The sequence below is a fragment of the Trichoplusia ni genome, chromosome 19 (assembly GCF_003590095.1).
Source record: "Trichoplusia ni isolate ovarian cell line Hi5 chromosome 19, tn1, whole genome shotgun sequence".
NCBI classification, from domain to species: Eukaryota; Metazoa; Arthropoda; class Insecta; order Lepidoptera; family Noctuidae; genus Trichoplusia; species Trichoplusia ni.
In genome coordinates, this window is record NC_039496.1 from 4,136,146 (window position 1) to 4,148,782 (window position 12,637).

The 12,637-nt window shown below is 34.7% G+C and overlaps 2 protein-coding genes across 2 annotated transcripts in view; one reads left to right on the forward strand and one right to left on the reverse strand.

The window, feature by feature from the left end:
- The window catches only part of LOC113503498 (lachesin-like), a 123,056-nt gene that overhangs the window by 17,818 nt on the left and 92,601 nt on the right, over positions 1–12,637 (forward strand). The window lies entirely within an intron of this gene.
- LOC113503497 (chondroitin proteoglycan 2-like) lies at positions 1,543–3,996 on the reverse strand. Its single transcript, XM_026885505.1, has 2 exons — positions 3,776–3,996; positions 1,543–3,577 (listed from the first exon to the last, which is right to left on the reverse strand). Exons 1-2 carry the CDS (start codon positions 3,780–3,782, stop codon positions 1,650–1,652), a joined length of 1,935 nt encoding a protein of 644 aa, XP_026741306.1. The 5' UTR covers positions 3,783–3,996; the 3' UTR covers positions 1,543–1,649.

Sequence of the window (12,637 nt, forward strand, 5' to 3'; positions counted from 1 at the left end):
TATTTATGAGTAAAAGAATTAAAATAAGGAGCTTGCCATGAATATTTTATGTCTTTTCTTTTCTCTCTTGTTTAATTAATAATTTATTTATCCTATTCATAATGTATTATGATTGTGTGCTACCTAATCAGCTTTACATTTACGACTGACTACCGCAAAATAGCTTAGAATAAAATTATGTTTCATTAGAAATATCGTTTTTTATAAATACCGAGTAACAATTTTTTCTTATAAATGTTTTTTTTTAAGCACTACTATCTCTCGATTTTTGAACTATTGTTACGAATTTATTGATCTCGTACGAATACTTGGTATTAACTAATAAAAACGTGTATTTTGATACATAAATATTAAATTTTCCACACATCACTCATTATATTTTCAGCCTTATTTTTTTATTCTCCTAGATGCAACTTGTAAAATAGAGTACTATTCTGAATTTTCCTTGATGTTTAAGCTATATAAAATTATAGTCAAAGCAATAAATCTATTTTGCCTCTGATGTGAGAATTTGGATATTCAATGAAGAAACAATTTAATTTCGCAATTCAGTTTGACAAGTTTAGAATGACATTGTTATGACATTTCACCTGAAGTTTGACTAACTACCAAACAAGTAATTAAAACTGTTGGTAGCAAATTCAATTATTTGTAAATGAACTAAGACAATGAGTTTAAAGCAAATGGGAAACAATTATGTAATTGTTTCATTCTTCAAGAAGCGAAGGTTGTTTAAAAGGTATTATAGTGATTTTAATGTGACAATACAAAACAACAAGCACTGTTTCATAACATTGAAAATTAAAAATGATCTACGTAAAAAAGTATAGTTTTGGTTAAATCTCTTAGAGATAACAATTTTAATATAGAACATGCTACATACTTAAGTTTATGACAGATTTGGATACAAGTTGGAGTATCAAAGGGAATTAAAGTAAAATTATTCATTATCTTCCGCCTTGTTAACAGCCCCGCTAAGAAGAAGTGAAAAAACATCAAGATAAACACGTAAGCACATAATATATCCCGAATGCTGGTATCAGGTACAATGACTTTGAAAAAACATTTAGAGCTTGACAAAGTAGAAAATACATTTTGACATATAATATCAAAGCGTCAAATCAAAAAAAATGACAGCATTACTTTATTATGTAATCGGGACATCAAGAAAACTGCATTTCAGGAAAGATTGCTTGCCGGGCTCAGTTGTCAAAACCTGCAAGTCTGAGTAATGACACCTATAAAGAAACCAGTCTGGACCTATCGGATTCACAATGGACTTTTTATGTGCGATTTTTTTTTGGTATGTAGAAAAAAAGCTATCATTTTAAGACTAAGGTATGTAACATTCAGTTGATAACATCTGTCTGTCATTAGTTACTATAGAAAATAGAAGGTACAATCTTAATTTGACATCAGTTAATGTATCTAACAATGGCCAATTTACATTACTCACAGTATAGTTTCTGTAGCACAGAAGGACAGCATGAAAATATAATTTTTCAAGTCAAAGTCAAAGTCATCAAACCATTGAAACAATAATGTAATGTTAATCAATAATTAATTTATTATGAGGATGAAAACTTGAACAAAACAAATAAAAAAGGTTAACAAGTTGGTTGGGTCAAAACACTTATGTTAATAGAATTTCAGTTCCTTGTATGTCTGGATATTTGTGCTGTCTGATTTGGGCCCTGTTCTTCAGTCATGCGATCACCGCACTTCACGTTCATTGCCCAGTCACAGACCTTCAAGACCGCATTAAAGTTGAGGCCTGGCGGACAGTCCATGGGGTAGCCCTTTCCACTGAGACACTTATAAAACTGGCTGCAGTTTTCATGAGGTATGACATCACCGTCCGCGCTCTGATTGCATGTGGGTTTAGGCTCATCACTCACTTCATTACTGCCAGTTTCGCTGTCATTACCCTGCGGGCCCAACCTTTCTCCACAGTAAACGTTATGCGGCCAGTCGCAATACTCCTTACCGGGGTTGTAAAGAAGATCAGGTGGACAGAACAAAGTTACAGCTTTCCCGTCGAAACATTTGTAGAATTGATTACAATTCTCATGAGCAATCAATATCCCGTTAGACTCTACAGCTGCGCAAATGACAGGCGCTTCGCTAGGGTCGTGATAACCACTTGAGCCAGATTCTTCGCTAGTTTCCACGTCATTGGTATTATCGTCAACTTCAATATCTTCTAAAGGTGGCATGACCCTGTCTCCACATTCGACATTTGCGGGCCAGTCACAATATTGTTTTTCGCTATTGTACATAAGATTGCTGGGGCATTTTAGCGCAACAGGAAGTCCTTCATGACATTTATAGAATTGATTGCACTTTTCATGAGCAACTAATATACCATCAGAACCTAAAGCAGCACAAATAGAGGGAGCATCGTTGGGATTATCGTGACTTGGAGGATCAGACACAGATGCATTAATATTGTCATCTTCTCTTTCGTCTACATACCTGTCTCCACAGTTAACGTTATTTGGCCAATCGCAATAACCTTTATCAGAGTTGTATAGCAAAATTCCGGGGCAACTTAACTCAACTGGAAAACCCTGAGCACATTTGTAAAAGTGCCTGCAGTTTTCATGAGCCACCAAAACACCGTCGGAATTCAGTGCTTTACAAATTGTCTGAGCTTGACGTGGGTCGGAATTTCCGATGTGTTTTACCTTTTTGTTCTCACTGCCCGTCAAGTCTGGATCGTTCTCTCCTTCATTGATATTGGTATTTGATGGACTAGTAACTTCTATTTCGACACTATTGTCATCATTTCCAGGGGTAGCCCTTTCACCGCAGTAAACATTTTGTGGCCAATCACAAAACGCTTTATCAGAATTGTACAAAAGACCTTCAGGGCATAACATTGCAACTGGAGAACCATTAAAGCACTTAAAGAACTGGTTGCAGTTTTCATGTGCCACCAGCACCCCATCAGAGCCGGGAGTTGAGCAAAGTCTAAGAGCTTGGTTGGGGTCATTATTGCCAGTATCTAACTCCTCACCTTCAGAGTTGCCTGTTTTGTCATCCTTTGTATCTCGTTTGTTGAGGACAATGTCATAATCGGGAACCATTCGACCATTACAGTCTACGTTCGAGGCCCAGTCACATTTTCCACCAGCAGGATCATACATAAGACTTGGGGGACACTTGTGAACCATAGGCTCGCCTTGTGAACATTTGTAAAATTGATTGCAGTTCTCATGAGCCACAACCTCTCCATTGGAATCAAAGTTTGAGCAAATCACCCGTACATGTTTGGGATTACTGTGGTCTAATTCTTCATGATGCTTCTTTTTTTTACGTTTTTTATCTACCTGATTATTTTGGCATTTATTTTCTCCATTCCAGTCACATATTTCTAATTCAGCGTTGAAATATAGGCCAGCTGGACAAAATCTGGGTAGTAGTACTCCGTTCAGACATTGATAGTACTGGTTGCAATTTTGGTGTGGTAGAAGTGCATGAGTACTGTGATCCTTTGGACAACCATTGCTGTAAAATCCTTCTATGTCTGCGCGAGCTACAGCCACCACAGTGCAGAACAATAACAGCACTGCCACTGAAACAGAAAGGAATATTTTGTACATGGAGGGACGTAAAATAAATTATTTATTTAGACATTATTTTAACATTTATTAATAGGTGTTTGTGGTACCTCCCACCGAAAAAAGATTAAATTCCTTAGTGTGAGAGTTGTTTCAAAAGAAGAAACTTTATTTTAATTATATCAATTTAGGTGGTAAAAAATATTTCTTACCTTTCATTTTGATTCGAATTTACTATTTTTCAACAAATTCTCACAAACTGTGCACTACAACTGATACTATAGCGCCGATTGCACATAATTTATACTTTCGGAAATGGTTTAACAGCACATGTTGATAATAATCAGTAAGATTATTGTAACAGTGATTTTGAATTGATTAATTAGAATTTCACAACCGATCTGCCGTCAGTTTTGATTAACAACTAGAAGGTAAATAAGAAACTGGAAAGGCTTGCCTGAAAAAGTGACGAAACTTTCTGAATGGATTAATCAATTGAAAACAATGCAATTGTACTAGAGACATAATGAGACGTTCAGCCTTTGTATTTTTTGACATAATGCATTATTTTGTCCGAATTATATTCCTTTGTACAGAAAACTGAAAACAAAAAATGAATCCGATTAGTCAAAACCTCAGTTCACACTTGCGCGGCAACCGGGTATCCGGTAAACCGGTTTAAGTCCGGGTTCGGTTAGCCGGTAGGTACTGTTACTAGTGATTTGGGTGAACTTATAGTTACAGTTTTCTATTGATAGCTCTCGTTCAGAAAAAATGATCTCATATAAAATGCATGAATGTTAATGCTTGTTCAATATTTCATTAATTAACGAGAAAACAAAAGTAGTTACGAAGAACATTTATAAACATGAGGATTGTACTCAATGAGCTTTTCTGAAAAATACTGATTATTTATAGTTTCTTGTGGTAACGTGAGGCAAGTGCGCACATCGCGTAAGTAAACACACCGTTACGATTTCAAAGAAAGGCTCATTTGTCATCGATCGTTTGAGTGCCATTTTGTTTTCACAAAACACTTTTATTTTATTCATTACTGTCTAATGTTTTTTGTAAATGTGTTTGATTATATTGTATCTTGTAATTTTCATCAATGGGTTGTCTTTTTACTATAGGCAAAACAGCTTTACGATTAACTAAAACCAAAGTCCAGACCCCAAAGTTTGTCCGCCAGTCAAGGTAACTGTAATGTCTATGATTTTGGTCTAGTGGTTAGTGCCCCTGAGAGATAAACCAGAGATCGTGGGTTTAATACCCACCCAGGACAAATGTTTCTGTGAACAACACGATCATTTTGTTTTGTGTATGGGCATTAAGAATGCATGTCACTGGAAGTTTGTGGAAAAGGTGTTGTGGTGGAACTTGGGAAAAGCCTATATTCAAAAATGGACCGCGACAGGTTACTTTGGTCGATTTAATTTTCACTATAAGTTATAATGGCCTTAAGGATGCAAAGGTGTCGACGAAACGTAGGCTTATCGATTTGATAAATGTCTGATTAATAATATCGTATTACATAGTATACAGGAAACTGTATCGGTATCGGTATGTCTATCTGAAAGGGATGTTTGATTTCAAATAATATGGACAGTTGTTTATTATCTAGATTTTTTCAAGTCATTATGATGAAAATGTTTGGACAAATTCTTGTCTTTGCTCTTCTTTATGCTAAGGACAACATTTGCAAAATAAGTAAAAATACAATTTTAAAATAAATTTCAAATACCTGTTTTACTTACTAATAATACTTACTGGAAGGAGACTCAATTAATTTTCATCTGCTAGATGTTATTAACGAAAGCGGTAACTAGGACAAACTTTTGTAAGCTAGAAAATTAAACGAAACTAGTTTTAGTAACAACGTAAGCTTCATATTAGACAAAATGAAACACTAAACTAAAAACAAGTGTTTAAGCTTAACAATCATGAAAACGAATCAAATATAGTTCTTGTTAAATGGAAGACTGTTTTTGATGTGGAGGACAATTTATTATAATAAGTACCTATTACATTACTTTTTAATAAGAACATTGTTATTGTTTCCAAAATGCAGCGTTTGCGCATAAGCTTCTGACCGGTACGTACGGAAGCGTGGGGATAAACATGTTTTTGTTGCAAGCAAGGGCTTTTTTTGAAGTTTCTTTCGAATATGTAATGTTTATTTTATTATTTTTGTTATTGCAAATTACTGTTGTATGATATTCTATTGGGTCTACCGGTTAAATAGTGTATAATATGAATGTATAAACATAAAACGTCATTGTAGCAGTTTTATAGCAGTCACCGATACCACCAATACCGATCGATTTACACTCACGATACAGAGCATATTTTTCGTTCCGTTAAAGATACAATATAAAAATATATGTATTTACAATAAGTTCAGCAAAATGTTCGATGCTATGTGAAAATAAAGAGTGTATGAAGAAACTTTTCAAATCTCCACACGACATAACTTCGGCGCAGCGCGAATCTCGTGAAGAATTACGTGTCATATATTGTAACATGCGTAACAAAAGGAGAGTATCCGCATTCATATGTTTGTTCACTCGATTAAATTCGTGCCATTATTCCGTATAAAGTTTTCATGGGGAGTTTTATTAGAATAACGGATAAACGTTGCATGATATTGCTGTTGCTTAGGTGATTGATGGAGGCATTTTGATACTAATTATTTTTGGTTCCTTAACTTTAATTACAATAATAATCTTTATAACGCAATAATTGATTTTTATTCTTTCAGGCCAGGGCTTAACGTCACCTCAGAATGTCATTGGTTTATCATTTTTAAAAACAGCGAACGTCCGATGCGATCAGGTTAGGGAGACCTCAACTTTATACTATACGTGCGGTCGACAGTATGTTGCTGATGTGGAAGTAACAGAGCATACCGACTATGTATGTAGTTCTAGAACTAATAATAGGTAGTTTCCAATTACTTGGATCCTACCCAATTAGATGTTGATTTTCATTCTCTTTTCTTCGAGTCGTTATCTCAACATTCACCTCTTTATGCCTTGTAACTACCGTAAAACGGGTTGAATAAGACTTGCTCGGTGCATAGAGATGGATTATGTAATGTATTAATTTTTCTTTCAGTATAACTAAATAGATGAAGTTTTAAAGAAAAAATAATACATGCGACAAAGCCGATGGTAGTCATCCCTTTACGAAATGCGTCTCTATTTTTCCGCTAGTCATGATTACCCCATATTAAATTTGACATAAAAATACATTTCATTATTCTCTCTTACCTGTACCGGGTTAGCCATTTCTTACGGTCAGTTTTCAACATCAGAAGAAAATTGTATTTTTAAACCATAGATAATTTTCCAAAACCCCACTTAGTATGTAAAATTTTCTCTTAGGTTTTGAGAATCTCTTAAAATCTTACTTGCTTACAGACACTTACATTTGATACAGTCGGTGTGTAGACAGACCATCTACGTCATAATAAGTTCGGAAAGCACGTTAAATTGCGTTTTCTGTAATAACACTTCTTAGACAGACGTTACGGGGAGCAGCTAAAAAGTTTGACGACCAGTCTGTCTAATAGGTGCCGTGTTGAGGAAACTGGGTTGATAAGGTCAGATAGGCAGTCGCCCTTTGTAAAACACTGACACTTAGCTGAACCCGGTTAGACCAGAAACCGACCCAAGCATAGTTGGGAAAAATCTGATGAAATGATGACTTTCTACTATTCACTGAATCACAAGTTACACATTAAGGTGGGCATTTGAAAATGCACATGCACTTTCTATATCCATATCGAGACTGGATTTGAACTCATGGATTTTAGGGTTGCTACTGCTGTTGGTAAATACACATAACCTAACCTAACATCAATAGCCTGTTATTAAGTATATAATTGGTATTTGTGTTTGATTAATGACGAAGCAACATTCTAAACTTGGGTATTCGGAATAGGTTACTAAGTAGCTGTTTTTAAATGTCAGAATGTAATACATATGGGTCTATCGCTGACACTAAAAGAAAGGTTTTTGTAATTGTATAAGCGAGACGGCGCATTACACAGCGTAATGACATCTCTCTCTTTAACTCCGTAAGATTTGTCTCTTACTGACTATAACTGTGAGTAATAGAAATGTTCTTGTATATAATTATAATATAATAATTGAAATGTATTTGATAGACTTGTTTTAAATATTAACTTTATTTTTCATATTGGGTTTTCATTTAAAATCACTTAAGTTTTCAATTATATTAATGATGGTAAGGAGAATATACACTTGAGACCAGTATACTTAGTTTTTAAAAAAACAATTGTTCTAGATATTAAGGACTTCCACTTCATCCATAAGAGCGCTTAAACGATAAAAAAAAATACTTAGAAGAAAAGTTAAATATTTTTCTTAATGATTTGTTGTTTTCTATGACTAACTTAATCATTTATTAATATCTAATCTTTTATCTGTATGTATTATTGTAGGTAAATACTTCCGTCGATCAATATTAGATAGAAAATTGATAATAATATCAGCCAACTGTATAAAATAACCTTTTTAATTAACATGACATACGTTTCTTTTGCGATCTATGTCTTAGGTCACTTAAATCTAGTAACTTTTTATAGATGCCTATCGCCTACGGAATCGATGCCTGTCAACGCTATATAATGCGCCATCTTGATTCCATTACGTCAACTCATCTTGATTCAAAACAATTGACAGTATCAAAATCCACCTGTATATTAATTAAAAGTCTATACCGTTTTTTCCGATTCTTTTACTTTAATTAGTGATAAAATTTTGCTTCTTTTTATGGGTAACGTAAAGATATATTTTTTAGTTGCCTAGTTTAGAGTCTTTTAAAAATAAAAACATCAGTTTCCTATAAAAATAAAACATAAAGGGATAGCAAATAAAAGTATGTTCTAAAAAGTTATGCATAATAACGAGTTATTTGTGAAAAAGGTTGCAAAATAGGAACGAAGTAAAGTGAACTTTGTTGTAAAATCGAATATGGATAACCTTTGGTTGCGGAAAAATAAAACTGTTTTATTTTAACCAAAAGCTTTTTTTAATAATTTTAATTCCACAACCAAAAGCTAAATAAAACACTGCGATTTTGTGTCCATAATTAAGTAATTTAAAATCCTCTACCTATTGTTTTTATGTTAGGCATTCTCGATGCTTAATACATTTTCTTCAATAAGCCGTAAAAGAAAACTAGTTACGAACTACAGAAAATCGCTAACAAGAAAACCCCAATTTAATTTCAAACAACAAAACGTAGTGTCCCATCTCCAGTATCCCATAATAATATCCACTAGAAGAGATTATTTTACGTGGCGAACCGGCCTGTGAATCTCATTGAGTGTAGCAAAGACGTCGGCTTATACCACGATAATCTGCGGGGCAATATCAAAAGCGTTTGCAGCCGTGTTAGGTAGTATGTAAATTTCCCCCGATAAGGTAGCTGTTTCAAGTGCTCTGGCTATGTATAAAATTAAAATATATAACCTTGATGCGTTTACCTGGCGGCAGTTGACATCTGCCGTATACTGTGGCCGTATTGCGCTAGCTGCATGTTTAAGCATCCAGTGTTATAAAATACTGGCTTTGGGGTTATTTTTCTGGATCTTATGCAAGCTTGTAGACGATGTGCAAGAACCAAGCGAGTGTCTTTGATGAAGAATGTAAAAATAAATTGGTTGCAGTCATCTTCTTTTCTCAAATGTGTTTCAAGCTTTGACTAAAATATTGTTTCACCACCATTACTAAATTATTCAGATAACAGTCATCGTATACAATCCTGCACCTCATAATAAGGAGTACATGAAATCAAAAAAGAATGAAAAAGTAGAAAAAGATGAGTTGAGTAAGACTCGTGCCATCTCTTTCATTGAAAGGCGTAAAATAGCGACAGAGAGACGTTTGAGACAATTCTCTTGCGTCCTCAGTATTCACAAATGAAATACTGTCAACAAAGACGCTATATTCAATATCAGAATAGTTATTGAGCGTGTGAGTGCAATACGTGTGTGATAACTCAATACCGAGCACTCATCGATGCGATATGGAAACGAACAGGAGTACCACTTACTCGTATTATGAAATAAAGCTCTCGCTTGCATGCCTGCTCCTATTCCCACTTTTATAGATCTGTAAATAATAGTATTAGATTCAACTCTTTTTCATTTCGTAAGGCGTTTGTCAGGTCGATTCATAATTATTTGATAGCGGTTTACTCAAGTGTGCTTATTGGGACTGCCCGACTAGTGTCGGAACCAACTCGAGTCCTTAATTATAATGAATTGACGAGGCAGCATGCTTGCAAGTCGGTCGACTTCGCCGTCGTTAGGAAACCGTGACCAAATAATTATATTTGCAGTGTGTCAGCTTAGATTATTATATTTGCAAAAGCCCAGACAATTACAATCGGCCGGGTGAACCAAGGGTAACATAAGTTAAAAATAATTAATAAAATAAAACCTCAAAAAATAAAAACCTCATTTCTCTGCAAATTGAAATTACAATACCGAATAAATCTTCTTACTTTTTCATTTATTAATGTGCAACCTTTTAGCCAAATTAAGGCACTTTATTGCTGCTTAAATTAAATAACAACGCATTAATTTCCTCACCACAAAATGTTTGTAGCGTTATGTCCGAAAGGGGATGCAATCCAAGGCCACATTAAAGAGGTCACCAGATGCCCTACTACCTCCTTTTAAAACAAGAATATTGCAGTCTTGAAAAAGAGACGCCGCATTACGTTGACTAGTGTTATCTCGCTTCCACAGCTGCGGCAGAGTAACTTCAAGCGGTGTTGGTAGGGTTTTACAGTACATAGTTGCACCGGCTGTTGTAAATGGTTGAGTTCAGTGCCCGTTTGCGTGTAGGTCAACCGTACTGTGGCCGGTATTGCTTTTGTTGGTAATGTGAAGTTAGATTCTGAAATGTTTAGTAAAATGATGAGTACTCCTTGCGTGGTTTGTTTTATATTATTGAGTCTACATAATACGAGGACGTCGACGTACTGTCGGACGTCATATTGCTGAGCATAGAAATCCTAGAGTACAAGGAAGTTTTGAGCATTCATCACCATGCTAGTTCACTGCGGATTTCAGATTCCAATGTTTTGAATTCAGGTCTTCTCACGATGTTAGATTAGATTAGAATATTCTTTATTGTACACCATGGAATTACAGCAGTGATTCTTAATACGGACAATGTTAGGGGATGTTTTCCTTCATCATTCATTGGGTTGTCACAAAGTTATTAAGAAAGTACATAAAAAAGGTCTTTATTTGTAAGACTTTTGAAATACATAATATTCGAAAAATAGGCACCAATTCAATATAAATTTTACAAAATGAACTTTTCGCAAATAAGAATGTGGTACGGTAACTTACCTGTTTTCTAGATGGTGCATCAACCACAAATAACATGAAGTCACATAATAATCTGCAAGTACCAAATTGTGTCAAATATTTTCAAATACACACGAAAACAAACAGTCAGAACCACTTTAAACCCTTAGTCAAATAAACTTGATCCTTTGCGAATACACTTTACTCGACACTCGAGATTCATGACTTTAAAAGTGAAATTCTAGACTGAACCCCTGAGGCGTCTGGCTAATTTAATACTAAATACTTAAAGAGACCTCTGCGTGGCCTAATGTCCTTTTCAGACTTACCTTTGAGATAAATCTCGGTAGCTACATACATAATTTATTGTGACACGAGTACTGTAATAGATTATTTTTTACTGGAATTTTTAGTTCTATGATTTTTAAATACGGGAATACTTTCTGTACTCTTTATTATGTAGGCTATTGGCTTTTAGAACGAAGACAGATGTAAATCATCTGTGTAACCTTCTAGCTATTACGTACCACTTTAATGAGATATGGCTTGGTGACAGATAGGCGCACAGGTACCTCCGGATTCCTCTGTTACTCTTTGGTCGAAATGAAGGCAAGAAGTGGCGAGATTTGAATATTAGTTGATAAAGTATTTTATGCACAGGATTTATCACTATATTCAAGTTTTATATTTTTTCATGAAAGGAATGTAGATCTTACACATGTTTTGCAATAATTAATCAAATTCCATCTCACAACCGGCCGGTTTCCAACTCCAGTCCAACGAGAAATTACAGATTCCTGAAAAGCTCGCTGAAGAAACTTCATAATTAGTAAATGTATTTCATTTCTGTTAATACGCACAAGACAAGTTCTGTGATCTTAATTAAAATACAGCTTCATTAATATTAGTCACTAATTAATCATGTGAAAGCCAGTCAACCGATTCGCGTGAATTAAATTAATATTCGTCTCAACAATACAAAATTGTAATTAACTTTATTTCTGTGTCTACCAGTACTACCTTCGACACAGAATTCGTTCGTGTTATTCACGGTTCTTCAATCAAAGTTGATGAGAATTACATAAATAATTGGAGGGTCATTGACAGCCAAACAGAGGTCTCTTGAGTACCAGCGTCTTCTGACAGCGAACAAAGAAGCATCGAAGACCAAAGTACTGCGGATCAAGTAGAATTCACAATAGATATCAAATTGACGCGCTCACCGCTGGCTTTAATTACTTCGCAGGTTACCGTTCCGATATGCAAATTTTACAGCCATCGGAATCAACGAAATTGTTTTAGTCAGTTTAGATAAGTCAACTGAATTTTAAGTGTTAGGTTAGGGATAGACATTTCTTTGAATGTAATCGACCTACCTGTTTTACATGAAGAATTAAATGTACCTGAAAATGATGAAAATTTACGCAAAAAGCAATCAGGTCACTTGAGTTGATTGAGGTCTGAATAAGATCAAAATTGTTATGCTTCATTTTGGTGCATTATGCAAAGCGCTAGAAAACTCTACAAAAGACTTGCTCGCATTTTATCGCTGTGTTTTTAGGAAATACAAACTCGTTTTGGACACTTAAAGAGCCATCCAATCGCTTTCTAGCTTTAATGGAAATACTATGTCAATTTGGGTTACCGAATAAATACTCTTTCTTTTATTTCATGTCAACTTTCATTGCTTCGCTTTCCTAATCAAATACGTGTATAAAAC